This window comes from Typopeltis vanoorti, chromosome 10 (genome assembly GCF_054136105.1).
Source record: "Typopeltis vanoorti isolate ZY-2024b chromosome 10, IOZ_Tvanoo_1.0, whole genome shotgun sequence".
NCBI classification, from domain to species: Eukaryota; Metazoa; Arthropoda; class Arachnida; order Uropygi; family Thelyphonidae; genus Typopeltis; species Typopeltis vanoorti.
Window position 1 is genome coordinate 137,349,755 of NC_143558.1, and position 25,387 is coordinate 137,375,141.

Here is a 25,387-nt window from a genome sequence, read left to right on the forward strand (position 1 = left end):
TCTCCCTAAAGATTCTTGATGCTGTTCAGAAAAGGGCAGTTTAGTTGATTAATGACGCATCTCTACACACTCTCTCTCTCCCTCCCCAGCCGCTTTCTCATAGAAGACACTTTCTGCATTGTCTCACTTCTACAGATATTTCTATGGCCACTGTTCAGCAGTGGCCATAGAAATATCTCGCAATATAACTGTTCAGAACTAGCATCCATTGTTCCTTCCGTTTCTGAAAGATCTACTGGAACTAGAGCATCAGCTCTCAATATCTCTTTACAGTTGAACTGCATGATCATTGAATCTGCTATTTCAAGTCATCATTCATTTCATCCGCCTCAATTCTGTGGAACATGCTCTTTCATGAAGCATTTCCAAAGGACTACAACCTCCAGAAGTTTAAGAATATCAACAGATTTCTCTGTACTCTGCTCCTGATCCCTACCCACATACATGGTATTAATATGCTATAGGTTCTGCCTCTTCTGTGTGTGAATAAAAAAATAAGATGGTTAATGAGATCTATCATTCTTAAAATTTCTGTCCAGTGAATGTTTTTTTATGTAAGAGCACCTATTTTTGCTGCAAGGAACTGTGACTTCAGTAACATTTCCTGTTGGCTTTAGACAAACCATATCTTATATTAACATCACAGGAAACAGAAAAGAAAGAATTCAGTTTCAGTTTTGGTTTTTTAATTAATGCATGTAATGCTAAGCATTACAGGCTTTAATAAGAAGCAACAGATGGAGAAAGCAGCATGTAGTTTTAAACTTTGAATAGAAAATAGAAATCATTGAGTGTCATTAAACACTTTGTGCTTAATGACATCTCAGATCTGCATGGAGTATGATATACCTGATTTCTGAAGTTGTTTTCTGGTATGGGGTCAGCTAGTTAGCATTTTCAGCTTATAATGCTAACACTAGTTTGGAAATGGTACAAGCAACACTTAAAGAAAGCTGTGATTGGTTGGATAATTAGAGAAAGTAAAAACAGTATTCACACAGAGCACATAAGCCCTGTCATATTCCTTTAAACTGATGAGTGGTCAAAGTGTGCATGTGAAGTATACTGGTAGGTTATTCTTTGACTAATTTCTCTCTTTTATTTATCTCCACAGCATAGCTCTGCTTATGCTATTATCTATTTCCATCATCAGTTTGTTCTCCTTACTAAAATGTGCATCTAAAGTAGCTGAAACGTTTTTATTGTTCAAGTTCTTCATTGAGAATTCATTTAATGTTTTCCATTATACTGATATAATATAGAATCAAGATGTTAGGTTTAATGCCATTTTCTTCATAATCCGTTTAGATGAATAACTATGGGAACAGTGTGCGTGTGCACACACACACACACACACACACCTCTCCTTGTCTTACACCTGATTTTATATGAAATCTCCTGTATGCCTTTATTTCTGACTTCTGACATGCAACTTAAGTATAGAATATATATATATATATATATATATATATATATATATATATAGCCATTAGGAACTTAAATTGTGGAAAGTCAGCTGGGACTCAGATATGAAGATATAAAAGTTTAGTGACTACACTGCATAATTCACTAAGCTTGTTCAGCAGGTCAGAGTCTCATTTTTATTCATCCTGTGCAGTTAGGATGAAATGTTGTGTTGTCAATTAAAATAAATGTTATTATCTTCTAGTGTTCTTCCTTATAAACTCTTAGTCACTTATCATGAACTAGCCATGTCTACATACTTATGAGGGTGGTCTGAAAAGTTCTCGGCCTCCACCATAGATGGCAACACTATTGGCAAGATTTTTTTCCTAAGTTCGTACATCTGTCATAAGCATCCATGTGAAATTGCAAGTCATTCTATCAAATGGTTTGTTTCATACAGCTGTCTGAAGCAAAAGTGTTGTCTGTATCCCTTGAAATGAATAAAATTGAGTATCATGGTTATAAAAATTCTTTGTAGACTAATAGTTAAATGCCAAAAGAAATTCATTCGAAGTTCATAAAAGTTTATGGGAACTCTACTCCTTCATTTCTGACAATTAAGAAATGGGCTGCTGAGTTGAAACGTGGCCGCCTTGAAGATGATCCACGTGAAGGACGTCCAAAAAGTGTATAACAACACCAGAAATCATTGATCAAGTGCATGATATGGTATTGGATGACTGGCGAGTCAAAACGCGTGAAATTTCTGTGGCTATAGGCATTTCAAAAGAACGTGTAGGATATGTTTTGCATGAAGAATTGCAAATGTGAAAGCTTTGCGCAAGACGGGTGCCACTATTGCTCACAGCAGATCAAAAATGCACTCGCATGAAAATCTGAACAGTGTTTGGAGCATTTTAACAAGAATAAAACTGATTTTGTGTGTTGATTCTTTACTATGGATGAGACTTGGATTCACCATTGCACACCAGAATCCAAACAGTAGTCAAAACAGTGGGCAGAAGCCAGTTGTTCAGCGCCAAAGAAGACAAAGTCGGTTCCATCAGCAGGAAAGGTCATGGTATCGGTGTTTTGGGATGCTAAAGGCATTTTGTTTATTAATTATCTTGAAAAGGGTAAAACAATAACTGGGGAATATCATTCCGATCTTTTAACCAGACTAGATGAAAAAATTCGTTGCAGAAGAAAAAAATAATTTCATTAGGACAATGAACCTGTCCACAAAGCTGTTTTGGCAATGGGAAAATTAAGGGATCTGCACCATGAATTGTTGGAACATCCATCCTGTTCCCCAGATTTGGCTCCCTCTGACTTTTGTTTCTTCCCAAAACTAAAATTCTTCCTTGCTGGTCAGCATTTTTCTTCGAATCAAGAGGTGCTTGCATCTGTAGAAGGGTATTTTGCAGATCTTACTGAGAACCACTACAGGGGATTAATGGCACTGGAGTATCACTTATCACTGCAATAAATGTATTAGTCTTAAGGGAGATTATGTTGAAAAATAAAAATAATTTTGAAATTATAAACTCATTTTTTCATTGTTAGGCCGAGAACTTTTCAGACCACCCTTTTATATATTGCTCTGCACAGTGTTCCATGTGCGCCATTTATTTTTTTTATTATGACTTCCACAAATGAAAGGTTATAAACCTGTAGTACATCTGTACGATTGAGGCTAGGGAGTTTTTCAAGTTACTTTATTATTATTATTATAATTTATATTTTTATATAACCAAGCACGGAACTTTTTAAGTCGCTTCAGGCCTGTAATAAATGGGATGGTGGTCTCATACGAGATGTTGAATTTCATTTCCCACCTAAAGACATTCCCATGGCTGGATTTGAACTCGCAGCTTGGTTGTCAGAGAACAGGCATGCATGCCCTTGATCTTTCTAGATCTATAAAACTTAACACGTTCGCTGCCACGCTACTTTAGCATAACCAGCCGCCAGCAACAGTAATCTCGTTGCTGGTGGTAAGCATCATACGAGTATACTCGTAGTTGACTTGTGCAGAGCATATACCATCTATGAGAATACACAGTTTTGATGCTAGCTCCACAAGCCAAGCATTTTCACTTCTTCAAGGTCAGTACAGTAATCTCGTTGCCAGCAGTAAGCATCATACAAGTATACTCGTAGTTGCCTTGTGTGGCTAGTTTACCAACTACGAGTATACTCGTAGTTGGCAGCGAACACGTTAAATGCATATTATTGTTATATTCCTATTATTTTTCAACTTTTTGTCTTAAAGTAAAAATCTGGTCTTAATAACCTCTGTTTGTACAGAATCTGATTTGTTTTTCATGACATTTCTCTTCCACCATATTTCTTGCCTACTTCTCAACTTTATTTGTATAAATCTTATGCAGAACAGTCAGTGGTAAAATTCCTCTGTAATTCTCACATTGTTTTATTTTCCTTTATATAGATTTATACTGTGAGGGCTCTGTCTTTCATCCAGACTTTGACCTGTTGAATAAGCTTAGTGAATTATGCAGTGCAGTCATTAAAATTTTATATCCCCATATTTCAGTATTTCTGGTAGGATTTCATTCGAAAATGTGACATGGAAATAAAAGAAAGAATTAACAAAGGAAAATATGCATTTTATAGTAAGAAATATTTGTTTATTAATAGAAATTTAAAGAAAAGTCTTATTAAAATGGGTCGGAAACATGGACAATTGGGAAGAAAGAATCTAAAACGTTGGAAGCATTTGAAATATGGTTATGGAGAAAATAAAATGGACTGAAAAAAAATTACCAATGGAAAAGTATTACAAAGAGTTGAAGAAGAAAGGAATTTACTAACGACCATAAGACAAAGAAAGCATAATTGAATAGAACATGTATTAAGAAGAGGTAGCCTATTAAAAAGAATGATAAAAGGGAAAATTGAAGGAAAGCGACCAAGAGGAAGGAGACAACTAGTGATGCTTGATGATATAATGGGCACAAGAGGATATCAAGAAATGAAGGAGGAAGCAAGAGACGGGGGAAATTGAAGGAAGAGAATTTGCTGAGATACCATTGGACCTGTCAAGAGACAGAATGCTAATGATGATCATCATTGTCCCAGCTGATTCTTTCTCCACAATTTAGGTTCCTAATGGCTTTTTCTAGCTCATATATTAGTATGTTCTTTGATTGTTTTTTTCTTTTTCACTATTTTGCTGCTGTTCTGTCAGAACTCTTATTCAACATTATATAAACCACACATACATAAACTGCTGGTCACCCCATATGTGGGAGCAGTATTCAATAGCTGGATGAATTTGTGATTCGTATGATGTTGACAGCTGTTCAGGGTTGAAGGGTGAAGTAATGTCTTGAGCGAAATAGAAATCATAGTTTTTTTTGAAGCTGAGGAGGCAATAGTTGTGTCCCAGTATCCTTTTTGATGATACCCAAATTTCCAGACAGTTTGAGATCTCTCTTCTTGGAATTACTCTCGCATGAAACCTTTCCTGGCATAAACACATCATAGGTTTGATGTGAGGGTAGTTCCAAGAAGAGAGATCTCAAACTGTCTGGAAATTTGGGTATCGTCAAAAAGGATACAGGTAAAAAATAGTTCTTTTTATTATGGGAAATAGGACAGAACTGGGTTTTATTAGCATTTAAATTGATGAGGTTATCCAAACCCCATTGTAAGATGGCTTGGAGATCGGAATTGAGGATGGTGGTGGTTGATGTTCTATAGGTTGAGGTGAGTTGTGTAGGGTAAGGTTTATCAAATGAAAGTGAGGAGTGTAGTGTTCTGTCGTCTGCAAAACTATGTATTGGGTTGGAGGTCAACTGAAATAGGTCATTGATATATAGCAGAAAGAGGGTTGGTGAGAGGACAGAACCTTGTGGAACCCCAGCCTTAATTGAATGGTGAGAGGATATGGAGCCATCCACTGTCATACATAGTGTGCGGTTTGTCTGCTGATATGTAAGGACAATGCTTTCACTTGCTCTACCAGATGGTTAGGGTGGTGATGAGAAAGTTCCAATCGCCCCCATGTGAACTTGTTAACAATCACTCATAGTAATGATTCTGAGCATCAGAGAATATCTTTATTCTTGTTTTCAATTTTTATGTACTGTGAGGTTCTGATTTCTCTTTGCAGGTAACTTCATCATATGACTTTCTGGCTGTATCAATTGGTGATTTCTTCAGATTTCTTGCCATTGGGTCCCTAAGGTTTGGTTGTTGTTCTCATCCCCTTTTTTCTTGAACAATGTTTGTATATTTTAGTTCTACCATTCACCTCTAAAAAGCTGCTTTATTTTGATTCTGTTCATACATAACTTTAATTTCAGTTGAGTACTAAGTATTATCCTTCTTAAAACTAAATAGCGATTATTTCACATTCCCTGAAAACTGTTTTTTCCTTAACCAATGTACAATATCCATAAAAATGTTTTGACATAAAGCATTATCTGCAGGTAATAAACTGTTTTATGTAACATAAAAAAATAACAGTACAAGAACATGGAATTCTTAACTACAAACCTGACTGTAATTCATGGTTTAAAAAAGTGCAGCAAATTTGAAAAGCAGCAAAATATCTGAGAGAGATCTACTGTACTCACTTGCCATAAACTTTCCTCTCCTGAATATTTTAAGTAAGCAGTAAACTTAATTTTTATTAACAATGGTGAGTTTCTGTGGCTGTTCGTTCTATTCAATTCAGTATGACTACTGTAATCATGAGTTGTTTTTGTTCTGCTAGTTGCTTATGCACGGTGGCATATTTCTTCATGAAGTTTTTTAAAGAAATTGAATTGATAATAAAAGCAGAATAAATATTTAAACTATTAATAGAATTGCTGTTGCAAATGATAATTGATGTTATAACACATTACATGCTTACTTCGTTGTTGTTGATCTCTGCAACCTAGTTCTGTGAATTTTTGTGTTTTATGAAACTGTTAATGATGGTTTAGGATAAGTCCTTAGTCTTTATTGCATTGAGATGTACATTGTACCATTTCTAAAGCTTCTTCATACTTATGAATATAGCTATAAAAATCAGTATATGGCATTTTTGGTATTTTGCAGATCACTAGATGCTTTCTTTATTTGTAGTGTGATAGACCAGACCTGATTTGTGTGATCTCTCTTCCTTAATGATTATTATGGTTTTAGTAGTTCATTCAGAAGAGTTTGCTATGAAATTCAATTCACTTTCATTTAGAAAGTGAATTGAGTTAGGATGCTTGCATGCTAAACCATTGTTTTATGGTTTAGCATGCATGAAGAATTTGACTGACTTATGTTGCTGTTAAACAGAAAGTAGCAGTTTGTGCTAGTTCGTCTGTGTGAATTTAATAGAATAAAAGTTCTGTAGAAAGAAAGAGACTAAAATCTGTGAAATTCATTTTGTCCATAAAGGCTAATAACTGTTGGCCTATATCACTGAAAGGACACTGAAGAGGTAAGGTGTTTTTTCTTTCTGTTGTGAGCTGAAAACAATATTTGCACTTGTGTAGCTAAGATATATTGATTTTATGTTGTTGTACATACTTGTGTTTATAAATAAGAAATTTTTCTTTTGGTTATAAACGTGTTTGAAAACTCAAATCAGTTAAATGGTTAATAGGATAAGGATATTTAATAATTATGTAATATTTAACACAGAATTTTTGATACAGTGTCAAGTGTTCAGTATGACTGATTTAAATTCAACAGGAATCAAAAACTTAGAAACAACAATGAAAACTTGTGAGCTACAAGTACATGATGCATGAGTGACATGGTCTAAATGCATTAAGGTTCAAACTCTATAACTTTAATTAATTAAATTAAAAGTCATATTTGCCAACATAATATGTGGAGAAGTACTAATTGTTTTATTTTATTTTTTATGTATCTGATCTACACATGAAATGTTGCAGTATATATAGCAAAATCAGTTCCATTTGTAGGCAAGAGGGTAAGAAGAAAGGATGAATCTGTTCACTTTTTTTGGAATAGCTGAAGGTTGTATTCTTGGGGGGAAGGCTGTTCCACAGAACAGAAGTAGATGAAGAGAAGTTGGTTCAACAAGTTTCAGGCTGGACAGCAAATGGGTGTTGGTAGCAGTAGCTCCTGTTTTTATGATTTTGGAGGCAAGATAGAGGCCACATTCAGTGGAGCATCATCCATGGAAGTATTTTTAGAACAAAGATAAGACAGAAACTGAATGCCTGTGAGGAGAAGAATGAAACAAATTGACCATGTTTAGATATCAGGTTATTATTGAAGGTTAGGTGAGCTTTGGTGGCATTGAAGTCTACAAGGTTGTCTGTCCCCTATTGAGATATAGCTAGGAGATTGGATTTCAGAATATTGGTCATGGTTGATAGATCTTGGGGTTCTAACAGTTGGGCTCTACAAAGTTTGTCTAATGAAAATGAGGAATGGGATGCATTATACTGTCATCTACAAAGCTATGAATAGGATTTAAAGTCTGACACCAGGTCATTTATATACAGGAGGAAGAGAGTGGGTGAGAGCACAGAACCCTGAAATACTCCAGATTGGTGGGAAAATCTGAAGAAAGGAAACAATCCTCCATGATCCAAAATAAGTTTGGCTTTTGTGTCAAACCAGTCAATGCTTTTGAGATGTTGGGAGCAACTACATATCTTTCTCCGAATTTTTCCATGACTTAAGTCCACAGAAGGATGGTGAATTGAGAAGTGGAGAAATCCATATACAGGTCACTGATTAGTTGATGAGTCTCTAGATGGTGCATAAGTTGGTTATTGGTGACTTTCTCCATAGTTTTAGAGAGAACACAAGTGATTGCAATTAGACAGTAGTTTGTTGTCCGATTATTCCCTTTCTTTGGAATAGGCTGGATGTGGGTCTGTTTCCATGCTTTAAGGTAGCTGCTACGCATTGTATAGGATACACTGAAGAGACATTATAAGATAGGTGTCAGCTCTGGAGTTAACGTTTTTTGAGAACCAAGGCTTGGATGGTGGCTGAGGATTTTGGGTGGAACGAGGAATGAAGTTCCTCATTTCTGTGAGGATGGTTTTTGTTACAAGCTTTCTTTAACACAGTAGGCAGGATACTTTCAGGAACGGATACTTTCAGCCTTGTTTGTTCAGGCTATTAAGGATTCTTTGGATTTTGTTCTTGCAGAAGACTGGGTGACATGAAATGAGCAGTTCTAGGTAAGGTAGGGGAAGGCTTTTTTCTTCATCATCATTATACAGGAATTGGAAGAGGAGAGTGGCACCAGTAAGTCAGCCTTATCTTTGGGCGAGGTGGCTGTGCTATCATTTGTATGTGAAAAAGTTGCATCCAGTGGCCTTGGCAAGGGACCAGAAGACGTGATTGCTATTTCGACAAGAGGCGAGTTTACATTATTTAGTCCTTTCCAAGTGCAATATGGAATTTTTGATGGCTCTTTTACCACCCTTGCAAGCTGCAATATAGGTGTAGTTAGCATCTGGAGTTTTGGTCTTGAGTCACTCATAGTTGCTGAGTTTTTTTTTCTGGTATTGAATTAGCTCACTTTTTTTTGAGAACTGAGGCTTAGATGGTGGCTGAGGATTTTGGGGGGAATGAGGAATGAAATTCTTCATTTCTGTGAGGATGGTTTTGTTGTTAGGTCTGAGTGCAGGTATTTGGATCAAGAGAATTGAAGCTGTAGTTTGACCACAGGAAGGAGGAGTAGAAGTCACAAAGATCATCTCAATTGGCAACTTGTAGTGCCAAAGGACATGAGACTGGGAACTGTTGGATGAAGATCCTTCCACAGCAAAGGAGAATTATGAAGTTGTGGTCTGAGTTATTACCAAGAGGAGAACTGACATCCACAGTATATTTGGAAGTGGAGCTTGTTGAGAAGAGATCAAGTGCATTGATGAATTGGAGAGGGTTATCTGGTATTCTGGTAGGGAGATTGATGATTTTTGATAGGTTGTTTGTTACTGACAACTATCTTCACATCCCTGTCTGCTTAGTTGCTGAAACTGAAGAATGGAAGCCTGTTTGAGTTGTTGAAGTCTCCAAGAAAGATAATCTCAGTATTAGAATATTTTGATTGCAGAAGATTGATCTTGCAGAAAGATAGTTGAATAAGAGTGGTCGGAGATAGCAGAGATATGGGGAGTGATAGAGGCTGCAAATGAAAGTGATGGGTTGGTTTTGTAAGGAAATTTTTGAACTAAAGCAGATCAGATGGGGTCGGGGGGGGGGGATTTGAAGTTTTGCAATCTCTGACATAAAGATGCCAAGAAATTATATTCTTGGTTTAATCCTTTATCCAAGTGTAAGCAAACACTCTTTGTGTGTGAAGTATATTCATGAATGGGCTAATTATATATAGAAGTAATGGCTCCACATCAGTATAGTATCCTATAATGTAAAGCACATACTTTTTCATTTGAAAGGGTGTGTGCTTTGCTTGAAAGGATCTAGGTCCACTATCTAGACCAGATTTGACCTTTATTGAGGTCTCATCAGTGTGAGCCAGACCCAGACGACAATGCATGGAAACTCACAAGGCAGTATCTAACAAAAGCAATGTATAACTGCATACCAAGGGTTAAGCGAGTAAATAGTGTAGGAGTGAAATGGATGAACAGTGAAATCAAGCAAGCTGTGCTTGAAAAGAAAATGCTATGGAGGAAGTACAAGACAGTTGGTTGTGATCAGATCCATAAAGAGTATAAAGTGCAGGCTAGAAAGGGGATGAGCAGGGAATTTTTCTGCTTTATGGCTTTAAGAGAAAGAATTATGGCAGGTTGACACTGGTGGATAGTCGTGGCAGCAGAATAACAGCTTCAAAGGATATAGTGAATTATTGAATGATCACTTTATCAACATATATCGTACCAGTGTTAATGATGCAGTGCAATATAAGAAAGGAGGCAAGTAGGAGAATTGGAAGTGAAAGAATCAGAGGTGTAACAGGTGTCAGTTGGGTTAAATGTTAATAAGTCTGTGGGAATGGATGACATATCACCACATATTTTCTTAAGGAATGTTGCTATGCCTTTGACTTGGTTATGTAATGAAAATCTTGCAGTTGGTAGGGTTCCTAAGGAGTGGAAAGAGGAAAAATAGTACCACTCCACAAGCATGATTCTAGGACAGAAGCTTCCGATTATAGACCTATCTATGTAAACTGTGTTTGTAGTCAAGGTGTTGGAGAGATTGGTTAGGAATGGAATACAGGAATGGGTTGATGGACATAGCATTCTTTATGATGATCAGCATTGATTTGTAAAGGGTAGGTTCTGTTTTACCAATTTACTTGCATTTTATGATAGGGTAACGAGTGTGTTAGATAAGGGAAAATCATATACCGTGATATTCTTGGACTTTGCAAAAAGCATTTGATAGATTACTACATAAGTTAGTGTATAAGCTACAGGCGATGGGAATATATAGTATATTGGTTAGATCAATTGGAGATTGGCTCTCTGAATGGTACAAGCAAGTTGTGTATGATGAATCAGTGTCTCAAAAAAGGAGGGTAACCAGCGACATGCCCTAGGGTTCTTTTCTTGGGCCTCTGCTGTTTAACTCGTTTGTAAACGATATATGATGTGAACTGACTGGAGATCTTCATTTGCTTGCTGATAATGCAAAGTTGGGAAGAATTATAAGTACCACTGCTGATGTTAATTCTCTTCAGGAAGATTTGAATAGACTTTGACTCTGTCAAAGGAGTGGGGTTGTAGTTTTAATATCACTAAGTGCAAGATGTTGCATTTTGGAGTGCAGAAATATAAGGGTGTGTACTATATCAAAGGTGTCGTACTGCAGGAAATGGATGAGATTAGAGATTTGGGTGTTATGGTTGACAGTTGACTACTATGGAGAGAGATTTAAAAAATGTGGATTGTGGAGTTTAGTGGATAGAAGGAAAAGAGGCGATATGATAGAGACATTTTAGTTAGTGAGAGGATTTTATTGGATTAATCCAGATGAGATTATAAAAACACTAGAAGGCGAGAAGAGGAAAATCAGAGGTCAACTCTGGAAGTTGTGTAAGAGTGGAGTGTGGTAAAGAGGGATGTGAGGAGTAGATTTTTTACATGGAGAATTGTCAGCAAATGGAACTCCTTGCATTAACAACTTATTCTGGTAATGCATTCCATTCACTAACAATTCTCCATGTAAAAAATCTATTCCTCACACTCCTCTTTACCACACTCTTACACAACTTCCAGGGTTGACCTCATTATTCCTGGAATTCTGACTGGCTAGGCTTTATTGAAAAAATCAGAGATCTGAAAAATAATAGACCTGTTTAGCAGAAAGTTGATTGAAAATGAGTTCTGATATTGTGTTATGTAATGTCATAATACATTACATCTCTTGACAGTGTATACCAGAAGATTCTAACATAATTTTTTTGTACACTTGAAACAAAATAATTATGTGAAAATATATGTATCAGAAATCTATTAATTTATTGAGATGCCTTCTAAATGTATCTGAAGAATTCAGATATTCATATGTCCTAAATGAGTGTCTGTTGAAATTAGAAATTAAACATAGTATTAAAGAACTACTGATTGTAAATTAATGTAAAAATAATATATTTTAGGATGTGGATGTGTAATTTTTCTCTTGCTGTATCCCTTGGTGCTGCATTTCTGCTTCCTGTTTCCATCATCAGCAATGAGATTCTTCTCTTATATCCGAAGAGCTACTATGTACAGTGGCTGAACATCTCTCTCATTCAAGGTTAGAAAGAAAATTTAATTTTATGTTAATAAAATACCTGAAATTTTTTTGTCTTCTCATGCTTTAATATTTTAAGCTTGTAACTTTGTTAGTGATTGCATTTTAAGATTTATTCTTTTTCATAAACAAGGCCAGCCAACAGGAACATAGTGACATATATAGTTGAATTAGTTAGTTTGCTGTGTTAAGTGGTAAAATAATAACAGTTCTTTACTACATAATGTGACTAATATTCAGTTAAAATTTTAATAGTGACAATAAAAATTTTTGCATGATTTTTGCTTCAAACACTTGTTTTGCAGATTTTTTTTCCATTCTGTATATTGACTACATTACGCACTGTAGATTATTAATAATACTTAGTTCATTTTTATATGATTCTGGCACTTATGCCAACTGCTTACTTCATTAATTTTCCATACTCATATTTGGTCCTCCTGTCTTTAATTAATTGTTGGTTCAAAGAGCGTCACATTCACTACTAGCCTGTGCTTGATTGAATTCTCTCCCTTTGCTTTCCTACACATTTCTTTAGCTGGTCTTCTAACACACTAGCCTTACTTATCTGTTACCATATTTTTTGTCCACTTTGCTAAATATTGTTCTCAAGTAGATAAAATCTATATAAAATAATATAAAATATAAATTTATTTTATATTATTTTATTCAGAAAGTAATGATGTTGCTGTTTTCTGCAGCCAAAAACATCCCAATAAAAAAGAAGAATGGTAGTTCATGGATTACAAAAGAAACCCTAGAACTTGAAAAAAAAAGAAACAAATTAAAATAACAGATTGGCAAAACCCAAATTACCTGAACCTGAATAAAGCTATTAAGAAATCTTGTCAAAAAGATAAAAATAACTATATCCAAAACACATCTGTAAAGAAATAGAAAGACACTCCAACTCTAATGAAACAACAGATTTATTCAAGAAGGTTAAGGATATAACCAAAAAAATTCAAACCAAAACTTAATATAATTGCAGAGGAAAATGGCAAGATGGAAATGACGCTAATGACATAGCCAGAAGATGGAAAGAATATTGCGCCGAGCTTTACAAGGATCCGGCTATTCAACAAGAAGATGGAGGAGCTGTGGAAAACATGGAAACAGAGCCAGAGATCCTCATAAGTGAAGTAGAACAAGTAATCAAAAAATTAAGGAAAAACAAAGCCCCAGGTCCTGATTCAATACCAGCTGAAATGTTGAAAAACCTTGGAGAGAATGCAGTCAACTGTATACACGATTTATGCAACAAAATCTGGAAGATGGCCGAATGACTAGACCAATTCCACCATTATCCCAATCTACAAAAAAGGCAATCATAACAACTGTGAAAACTACCGCACCATTGCTCTTATCTCACGTACCAGCAAGATTTTACTACATATTATTAAGGTGAGATTACAAAGTTTTATAGACCATCAGATCTCAGAGGAACAAGCAGGATTCAGAAAAGGTCGAGGGACTAGAGATCATATCTAACATCAGACAAATAATTGAAAAAGCAAGGGAATTCAACTTAAGCCTTTATCTATGCTTTATAGATTACTCCAGGGCCTTTGACTGCATGAGGTAGGATATCATGCAAGAATCAGGAATACCAAACCATCTAATAACCCTCATAACGAACTTATATCAAGGAAATCAAGCAACAGTAAGAATTGAAAACTCTCTGTCCCCTGCATTCCAATTTGAAAAAGGATCAAGACAAGAATGCATACTTTCACCATTACTATTCAACCTTTACAGCGAAACTATAATGAAAAGATATCTAGAAAAGTGGAATGGAGGCATTAAATTAGGTGGCCGAATAATCACTAACCTACGATATGCAGATGACACAGTGATAATAGCAAACAAGCGAACGGGAATTAAAATCCATCCTGAATCAGAATGGGGAAGCCTAAGCACAGTTTAAGAATAAATCAAGATAAAACGAAAATAATGATTTTAAATAACGCAGAAGAGATAGATGTAGAAGGAATTGAAATTGTCGACCATTTCCAACTACCTTGGAGCGATGATAACAAAAAAAGATGGATGTAAAAAAAGAGATAAGAAGAAGAATAGCACTGACTGACATTAAAAAAGCAATGACTGATTTAACCAAGATCTGGAAAGACAGGCATATCTCCAAAAAGACAAAAATTAAGCTTGTAGAAACCTTAGTTTTTTTTCAATCTTTCTCTATGCTTCTGAGTCTTGACTATGACAAAAGATGACAGAAGAAGAATTGGAGCGTTCGAGCTCTGGTACTGGAGAAGATTGTTAAGAGTGTTGGCCAGAAAAGCGAACAAACTAAAGTATCCTAGAAGAATTGAATATCCACACAAGACTGATAAACATAATTGAAAATAGAATACTGCAATATTTTGGATACATATGTAGAAGGGAAGGCAACTGCCTGGAAAAAGTAATCATCCAGGGTAAACCATGTGGGAAAAGAAAGAGGAAAACCCCCCAACAAGTGGATTGACCAAATATCAAGAATCACTGGACTTAAACTAGAACAAGCAATAAGAGAAGCACAGGAGAGAAAGAATGGCGAAGCATCATCAGGAAGGTCACGAGTCCTCAGACATGAGAAGATCTGAGAGACTGAGATGGTTGCTGCTCTCCACTTTCTTGTGTAATGTAGAACAAAAATATTACAGCATTATTTTTTTGGCAAGAGTACTGTCTTGTTATTCTATAGAGGCGAAAAATTAATTTTGTGCTATACAGTAAAATTATTTGAAACTAATGCACAAGCACTGTATGCAGGCACCAATTAGTTGCATGAAATGGCTTCCATTACTGGGGTTCCCCCCAATTGATTTTTAAAGCCTGGTTAATCCACTCCCCATTTAATTATCCCTCAGATAATCAGGAGTTGACTAGTTCTGGTATATCACACGATATATCCACTCTCTCCAGACGCCAACATTTGTTACATCAGGTTAGGACACTTGAGAATAAGGAAATGAGATAGCACACAGTTAGGTCAGCTTGCCATCTACATTGTTTTTCTGTCTCTTATATTTATTACATGCATGTTGTTAAGCAAAAATTATTTTCCCAGTGGCAAACATGAAATAGATACATTAAAAGGAAACTATACCAGATAGTCTGAATCAAACTGTGGGAGTATAGCCTGTATATGGATCCTCAATATTGTGGATCAATTTTAATTATTTATTATGTTTTTGTAGACTGCCTTCATATTGTTAATGCACAATTATTTTGCTGCATTTTAGAATCTGGCTGAGCTTTATACAGTCAGGCGTATTTTATGTGAATAATCAGGCTTATCTTGTGTAATTAAATATTAAAAAAAAAAAAAAAGAATTGCTGTATATTGATATATACGTATACATATGCTCACAAATATATATATATATATATATATATATATGTGTCTGTGTGTGTGTGTGTGTGTGTATGACGATTCGTTGACTCGGTTGAAATACATATTGTAAAATTAGTTGAATGACTTAAACTGAGAGTTAGATAAAAAAAAAAAGTAGGTTTAATAGTAAAACACAACTAGTTTTGGCTTATAACATGCCTTCATCAGGTGACTTTATAAAAGAAAAACCACTAAACACTGAAGGTTAAAAAGCTATGAACAACATAGAGGGTCTCTATACATAATTAGCATGAAAATGTAGTTGTATTTAAAGCTGTTATTTTGTTGGTTGCATTATTGGGAGAGTGCTTGCTTGCAGCATCACGTGAACATCAGTACATGAAGCTGAATGACTATCTGGGAGGTTGTAGCTCAAGTTATTATTTAGATATTCAGGGTTGAGGATGATTTCCCTAGATTCTACGAATTTTCTCTTCAGTTCATCATGGCAAAGAAAGATGTTCGTAGATCTGTCCCAGCGGACTGTATAATGTGGGTTTTCATCATTAGGATCAGCCGAGAAAAGGATATTGCTTGACAAGATATTTTGGCTCGCTGTCCCTCATGTGTTCCTCCATTATGTAATTCAATAGATTTGTCCGCCTGGCCAAAATAAGGAATATCACAATCACACCATATTTTGTACACACCAGGATATTTAAGATGATGATGACATGGTTTTGGGTAGCTTATTAAGGAACGGATTTTTGGAAGTGGAGTGAACAAAGTTCTGATATTGTATTTTTTTAGAACCTTGGCTAAGTTTTGTGAAACTGAACTGCCTCCGTACTATCCGGAGCCCGGATTTTATCACCGAGAATTATAATAATACAGTAATTTTCCATGATAAAATGAGGAATACGTACTGTAATTTACTTTGCCAAGGCGTTGCAAGCGGGCGTCTGCTACAATTCTGCTACGTGCCGTGTGCATAACACGTTGAGACATGCAAAGTGTGGATTTCCCCGCTTCGTTAGTTGTGTATCGGATGTCCACAAGTGCGGAATACATTTGCCACTGTTCCTGGTTACGTTAGTAAATTGTTGTTTGGTGTGCTTTGTTGTTTTTTTTTTATTAAAGATTACGAAATGGGTGATAAACGAAAAAAACAGGAAAAATCTCATCCCACATTCGGAAGGTTTGAAGACGATTGAGGCAGCGCTGCAGTACATTAGTGAGTAGGAGGAAGCGACGCCAGCTGATATCATTTGCTTGTATAAGTGGAGGGACATTGCGTCACAGAAGAGGGCTAAAAGGGTGAAGTAGTCATCTATCAAGGACTTTTTCAAAAACTAAAAACTGTAAGTTTTGACTCTTTCATCTTAGGCCTACCTTTTCACATTTGTGTGAAAAGGTAGGCCTCGAACTCCAGCCTATCTGGCTTTTGTGTTATCCAGCCTGCCCTTCCGCCACATTTGGCCAGATAATCGAGAGTCTATTGTATTGCCTTTAAATGTATTTATTTCTTCTGTGTGATGACTAGGAGGATTAAGAAGGAATTTTTCAATAATTCATTGAAAAATGAATTATTATTGCATCAAGTCTAGTTATTTTAGATTCCAAGATACTATATACAAGCAAAATCATGGTCTGGTGATGGGTAATCCTTTATCCCCTGTACTTGCAAATATTTACTTGGAGGATTTTGAAGCCAAGGCTATCTTCCTTTGCTTTAACACCTAAAGTTTGGAAACATTATGTGGATGACATTTTCCTCATTTGGAGCCATGGACATAATTTCCTAATGGATTTCCTGGAACATCTTAATAGTCGACATCCAAGTATAAAGTTCACAGCAGAGCTTGAACTTTATACTTGGAATGTTATAAAGTCATTTTACAATATATATATATATATATATATATATATATATATATATATATTTATAAATATCCAGAAGGATTAACTGTCCTGTCATCATTAATTAGGTTTCAAAGAAAGCAAGATACAGGCAGCCCTCGGTAGTTCAATTTACGCCGATTCACAATAACGCCGGATGCCTGCGCGTACTCTCTTACTGTAGTGTGGTCTGACTGAGAAATGATGCTAGCAGCACTCTTCTAGTGTTTGAGTGTTTACTGAGCTACTACAACGTATATGTATCAAACCTAGTTTTACTGTTGAATCTACCCAATTGTTCTATTTAATTTTTTTACATACCATGCCTGATAAAAGAGTGCAGAAAAGTTAGCAGAACTTGGTGTTAAGATGGTGCGGAAATCAATCACACTTGAAAAGAAGATGAAGGTGATTCGAAGAATGGAAGATGGGCAGACACATGCTCATGTCTGTAGAAGTATGAACTTACCTCCATCAGCTGTTACTACAATTATGAAAAATGCAGATAGAATAAAACAGTCTGTGCAACAATCTACGGCAGTACTAAATGCACGTTATAGCAGGGATAAACTTTGTGAAAAAATGGAAAAATTATCATCATTATGGGCGGATGACTTGAATCAGAAAAACATTCCTCTGACACAGGCTGTTATAACTGAGAAAGCAAAAAACTATTTTTGAGGATCTTAAAAAGACAGATGGAGGCAAAGAAACATTTTAGGAAGCAAAGGTTGGTTCATGAGATTTAAGTCTCGAAGTAAGTGCCATAGTGTCAAATTATGTCGTGAGGCAGCGGCTGGTTTTCCTAAAGAATTTCAAGACTGTGTAGAGCAAGGATGCTGTCTTCCTGATCTCATTTTTAATGTTGATGAGACTGGGCTCTACTGGAAAAAATTGCCATCATGCAATTTTGTGAAGAACGTTCCACTCCAGGTTTTAAAGCTGCAAAAGATAGAGATGCTTTTGTTGGGTGTAAATGTCTCCGGAACTTTGAAGCTTAAACCAATGTTGGTGTACCATTCACAGACACCACGTGCCTTCAAGTGTCTAAAAGCCATGCTGCCGGTCTATTGGAAATGGAACAAGAAAGCTTGGTTTACACAAGACATTTTTATTGATCGGTACACAAATTATTTTTGTCCTACCGTGCTTCGCTTCTGTAAAGAAAATGATTTGCCAGCCAAGGCATCGCTTCTCTTGGATAATGCCCTTCCACTGGACATCCTTGAAACCTTGCTGAAGTAAGAACACCATTGGATGTCAAGGTTGTTTACATGCCACTAAACACAACATCGTTTTTGCACCCGATGGATCAGGGGATTATATCAATCTTCAAAGCCTATTACCTCCGTATAACATTTATGGAAATTGTAAGAGTCTTGGACACTTCAGGAAAAAACTATTAAAGACTATTGGCGGTCATTCGTTATTTTGAAGGGCATTAACAACATCAAGGCAGCTTGGAACGAAGTTTCAGAAAAGTGTTTAAGAGGAGCATGGCGAAAACTTCTTCCAGCATTTGAGCACGACTTTGAGAAATTAGAGCAAGAGGAGAATGTTATTGAAGACGTTACCAAGCTTGCGTGAGAGGTGGGATTTGAAGATATTACAGCTGAAGATGTGACAGAAGTCTTAGAGAGCCATGATAAACCCTTTCCAATGAAGACTTAAAAGAATTAGCAGAACAATTAAGTCAACATCCAAAGAAGGAGAAAGTAAATGAAGATATATACTATTCTGAGAGATAAAAAGTGCCGATTTACAGCGTATCCTTGCAAGCATAGAGACATTGACTGATGAACTCTGTGAAATGGACCAATTGGGAATGGAGTGCGAGCGTAAAAAGGAGTGTAACTGCATCTATTTGACCTTACACTGAACTTCTTAAAGAAAGAAAAAAAAGAAAATCTAGGCAGTCAACACTGGATACTTTTTTTCAAAAAAAATGCAGGTGATCCGAAACCAGGAACTTCAACATAGAAATATGTAATAGCTTTTCGAAGTTTCATATTTTTTGTATATAATTTTGTTTTGTTTTCGTTATTAATAATTTTATTTTAAAAAATATATGTATTATCAAAGCTTTAAATATAATAATGTTACACATACTTCATGTGCATATTTTTTGACTTCGCAGAACATAACTTTGTACCTCCCATTAAAATTATGTTCTTTTTATGCCGATTCGGTTTACACCCGTATTTTCAGGAACAGAAGTGAGGCGTAAACCGAGGGCTGCCTGTACTTGGATTTCACAAGCCATCAAGCTTAACACGTGAGGGAAAAATGGATATTTATATAGATATCAATATTTATATATTGTAATGGTCTGAGATGAGACAAGGTGTGAAACAAGAATGTATGATGACCGAGAGAGAGAGAGGGGAGGAGAGCAGGAGAAAAATTTTTATGGTAATTCTATGAAAAGAGGGATATTTAATGAGAGCATGACTAAATACTGTTTATGTCAGTGAATATGTCAGGATGCAAAAAAAAAAAAAAAAACTAAATGAAGGAGTTGATTGTTTTAACTGCAGTCAAAATAAAATTTTTGTTTGAGAGAGGATATGCATTATTGGAAGAAGTGAAAAAGAAGGGTTGAGAGAGTAAAGATTGTAGGTCTGCTGTCAGGCAGAGGTGAGTTGAAGAGAAGGGCAGTGATTACGTATGAATCAATGTGTAAGTTGTACAGAAGGAATGGTATGCAGCTTTTAGACTGTTGGACTGAATTTGATAGATATAAGGACTTGTATAATGTTAATGGATTGCACTTAAATAGATTTTGAGTTATTCAGAAAGCACTATTCACTCTCAATACAATGCAAATATAGTTGAAGAGGGTGGGGGGGGGATAAGGGGCTATACTACAGTTTATGTATACTTATGTCAGAAGTATCAACAATAGAGGGAGGAGTTTTTGACATTGTGTGGTGCTACCTTGCCAGAGTTTATAGGAATTAGTGAGACTTGTTGACCACAGATGATATAGTTACAGGAATAGTGTGTGAAGGATATGGTATTTTAGGGAGGATAGAAAGAAAAGGATAGGGGAAGGTACTGATGATAGATGGATTTCAGCCAGCACTGGCGCCTAGTATTTTTCTTGTGTGTGTGCGATTAATGCTCGGTGCCTTTCCAAAAAAGTTTTTTTTGAATAAAGTGTGAATAAAATGAACAGGAAATGAAAAACAAATGAAAACCGCTTTACAGTATAATGTTACCTATGGATTAGTCTTGCTTATACACATTTTTTTTACGATGAACTCAACAATTAATCATAAGTTGATTTATGATACATCAAAAAATAAAACTATTTTAGGTATATTTTCGTAAATTTTAATCAAAAATTACAGTGATATAATCAGGTCCAGGATACAATTTCAGAATTTATTTGTTCGTTTTCAGGAAGATCTGAAGGGGCCCGAACGGAAGCTGATGTACATTCATAATTATATGTACCATTCGTTGTTTGTTTAAACTTTTATCTCATATTTATCGCCTTTTCTTCTGCGGCGCCTGTGTATATTGCACACTTCGCACACGCCACCAACCGGCCTGATTTCAGCCAAAAAAAAAGATCAGAAAGATATTGGTATTGAAAGCAGTTCATTTGAGTCAATCTAGTGTGAGAAAGAAGGGGGCAAAATATACAGTTGGTTGCTGCTGTATGCCTGGAATGATGTGGAAGACATGCATCAACAAATTGGCACGAGTGCAGGTCAATTATTATTGAGAACTTCAACTATGGCTAGATATGGTCATAGGATCAAAAGATCTTTCCATAATCAAGATATCCACATTATTTCTGATTGGAAAGTGATCACATGGTCTGCCAAATGTGGAATTTTCAGTTAACGTGTGAAACCATAGCACAGGTGATTATGACAAGCTTAGGAGGGTAACAGCTTGAAGCAATGCCATAAGGTTGGTAGAGCCTCTGCTACTAATGTCTCAGCAAAAACTTAAGCAAGTTTGAGTGAAGTTAGTAGTTGGAAGGGAATCAATCGTTCGATGCTGTTGGCACATATCATCCCCTGATGAATCTTTGGACTCCCTGGAGGTGTCACATAATAATAATAATATAAGAATCTCTACAGGAAGGATGGTAGCAATGCATAGGAGATGGGCAAGGGATATCTGAAGAAATCAATATCAGATTGCATATCCAAGAGAATAAGTCAAAAGTTAAATAGAGGAGAAATATAATTAAGTGGGAGCTGCAAAGAAATTAAAATGGTATGTACAGTATAAAAGGGGAAAGGTGATCAGTAAGCTCAAGAGCAGTACACAGTACAGGCAAGAAAGGTGAACAGCATGATAACAAAGGCAAAATCAGATTGTGAAGAAATTAGCTGAGCAGGGCGAAGAAAATCCCAAAGATTTCTTTTGCTACATGGTAAATAAAGGGAAGAATAACTTTACAGAGTGCATATGGTGGTGATGTGACAAAAGCAGACAAAATGGTTATTGAGCAACCACTTTACAAGGGTTTGTCATCCAAGTTAAGATACTACTGTGTTAGGAACCGATATGAAAATAGAGATTGAGGAGGATAGGTCTGCTGTGTACAGTAGACTCAAAGACTGCAATAGTAAACAAATTCTAGACTAATCAGTGTCTCATCAGTGGTCTTAAAGTTAATGAAAAGATTGGTTAGAAACACAAATAGGTAAGAATATGATACTCTGGGGGAAGGGGGGGGATATGGCTTTGCAAGTTAGGTCATGTCTAAGTAATTTATTCACATCCTTTATCCTACTCAGCTCACTATTACTGAGCTGAGTAGGATAAAGGAAATGTTTAGGTGATAATAGTGCTGGACTAGCAATAACAGTTATCATACGAGGTGTGACTATTAAATAATGAAACTGGTTGCAAAAATGTGGTTTATTATTACAATTGTACAACTTAATTGTTATTCCCTCCTCTATCTATACACCATTGCATATGAATTTTCTATTGCTGAAAGCAGTGCTGCATGTCATCAGGTGTTATCTGATGACATGCAGAAAACGGCAGTGCTTCAATAGCACTGCCGTTTTCTCCTTTACTTCATCCACTGACTGAAAATGGGTGCCCTTCAATGTAGATTTCAACTTTGGAAAAAGGTAAAAGTCACATGGAGCTAAGTCTGGTGAGTAAGGTGGATGGTCCGACACTGGGATCTTCTTATCAGCTAGATATTGCTTTACAGACAGTACACTGTCGGCTGGAGTGTTGTCCTGATGGAGAATCTAAGCATTGTTCTTCCACAGATTGGGTCTCTTCTTCCTCACTTGTTCTCTCAGCTAGGTCAGAACCTCAAGGTAATAATGTTGGTTAACTGTCTGACCCTCTGGTATCCATTCAACCATTACCATGTCATTGATATAAAAAAAAAAAAAAACGATCAGCCATAGCCTTCAGTTTTGACTTGCTAATTCTTGCTTTTTTCATTCTCGGTGACATGGGAGTTTTCCAGTGCATCGATTGTCTCTTTGTTTCTGGATCGTACTGGAAAATCCACGTCTCATCACATGTGATGATCTTCTCCTGCAAGTCCGGCTCTGCTGTCAGCCATTCCATGATGTTCCATGATAGATATTATTTTGACAAAGTGATTTCACGTTTCTTTTATAACTGTCAACAGGCTAACTACGAGTGACAGCAAACAGTGCTTATCTCAACTGCTTCTAGAACCTTCAAGATCATTCATAGTGCAAGCACATCTCACTGCTATGAGTACATGATTCACAGCGCACCTTGTCTCTCGTTATTTAATAGCCATGTAGTAACATCTGCAAATAATTTTAAGCGTACTACATCAGCAAAAAATAAGGAAAACAAACTTTCACAGGAATTCATAAACATGATGAAAAAGAGAGGAGATAGGAAACAAGATAAAAACTGTTCTTCAAAAATAAAATACTCAGAATTATACAAAACTCTAAGGAAAATAGTAAGATATGAAATCATAGCTGATAACACTAGCAAAATCGAACAAGTAATAGAAAATAACAAAAATATGAAAATTCTAAGAAGCCTGATGATTGGAAACAAACAAACACTTAGTATCAGTAAAAGAAAAGAATGGTACAGTAACAAGAAATCCAAAAGGAATTATCAAGAGACTGGAAGAACTTTATAAAAATGAATCAGATAAAGCCATTCAGAATAATAGAAGTAACTCCACTACTAATGATAATTTTGAGCTACCAATAACCTATAAAGAAGTACATGAAGCTATATACCAAATGAAAAATGGAAAAGCTCCAGAAAAAGATGAAATCAAAATTGAGTTAATAAAGATTGCTGGTGAAGAAAACATCTAACAAACCTTATCTACTTATATATAAAGGGAAAATACCTACAATGTGGAATAATGCAATATTAACATTAATTTATGAAAAATGGAAATAAAGAAGAAGCCAAAAATTACAGACCAATTAGCTTATTATCAGTTCTGTATAAAATACTTACAAAAACAATAACTAACAGAATAATACCTATTCTGGATTTAAAACAGCCAGTAGAACACGCTGGATTCCGAAAAGGATATAGTACCATATATGTTCACTGAGCATCTGCAGATGCCATATGGTCACTCTGAGGCGAGGCCTGATGTGCCACACCAGGCTTTGCCATGTAGTCCTGTTGTATGCTTTTCTGCAGGCTTCAACTCTCTGAAGATCAGTCACTTCACACATGCACACCATCCATCCATCTCATCGATGGTCTACCCCTTCCTGGTTTTCCAGGAACTTTACCTTCTATTACTGTTCTGAGAAGTCCTCCTTCCATCCTTTCAATGTGTCCAAAATATTTTAACTTTCTTCTGTCAATACCCTTAAGGAGCCTTAAAGTTCTACTGATTTTTTCTAACACCCATTCATTTGTATGCCTTTTAGTATGATATCATCAACAATCTTCTGTAACACCACATCTCAAAAGTAGCTATAGGCTCCAAGTTTCACATCTCTAAGTCGCTGTTGGAAAAACAGCTGCATTCAAAATCCTCAACTTTGGAAGGAGACGGATCTATCTCCACAGGAACAGATTTTAGACAAGTCTCTGACTGTTGTTTTAGCCAACCCTAATCTTCTTCTGAACAGCAATTCTTGACATTAATAGATACCAGGTACTCAGACTTTGTTGAATTCTTTCTCCATTAAGGTATGCTTGTTTCTCAAGAGTTTCCCTGTTTGTATTTCCTTTGAGAATCTTTGTCTTGATAGGATTGAGTTGAAGTCCTGTTATTAGTGATCTTGTTAACTTTGTCAAGCATTTGTCCTAGTTCTTCCTTGTCATTACAGAGGAGTACTGTATCATGAGCATACCTCAGATTACTGATCGGTCTGCCTCCTATCCTAATTCCTGTCTTGAGCTTATCTAATGCTTCATGCATGATGTCCACTGCATATATACTAAACATCCTTGCCTAACTCCTTTTCCAACCTGATAGTGTGTTGTCCTGATGGAGAATCTGAGCTTTGTTCTTCCACAGATTGGGTCTCTTCTTCCTCATCCATTCTCTCAGCTAGGTCAGAACCTCAAGGTAATAATGTTGGTTAACTGTCTGACCCTCTGGTATCCATTCAACCATTACCACATCATTGATATATATAAAAGTACTGTATCATGAGCATACCTCAGATTACTGATTAGTCTACCTCCTATCCTAATTCCTGTCTTGAGCTTATCTAATGCTTCATGCATGATGTTCACTGCATATATACTAAACATTCTTGCCCTAACTCCTTTTCCAACCTGATAGTGTGTTGAGGAAAACCCATTATTTTCATTACTTCCCACAGTTTCACATGCTGAACACGCTTTAGAGTAGTCTAAGAAACACATTACCAGAGGGCGTCTGAATTCTTTATATTTTTCTGTGATCTAAGGCAAAGGATCTGATCTCTGGTGCCCTTACCTTTTCTAAAGCCTGCTTGTTCCTCGGGCATCTCTGCCTCAACTTTGGCCTCAATTATATTTAGCATATCTTCAATAAAATTTTGCTTGCATGAATTGTTAAATTTATAGTTCTTGCAAGCCTTTATA

The 25,387-nt window shown here is 36.1% G+C and overlaps 1 protein-coding gene across 3 annotated transcripts in view; it reads left to right on the forward strand.

The window, feature by feature from the left end:
- lili (LMBR1-like protein lilipod) overlaps positions 1-25,387 on the forward strand; it is a 434,111-nt gene that overhangs the window by 40,756 nt on the left and 367,968 nt on the right. For all 3 annotated transcript variants that reach the window (XM_090398849.1, XM_090398851.1, XM_090398850.1), the window contains exon 4: positions 11,978-12,117. In XM_090398849.1, coding sequence (XP_090254975.1) covers positions 11,978-12,117 — 140 coding nt within the window. The remainder of the gene's footprint in view (positions 1-11,977; positions 12,118-25,387) is intronic.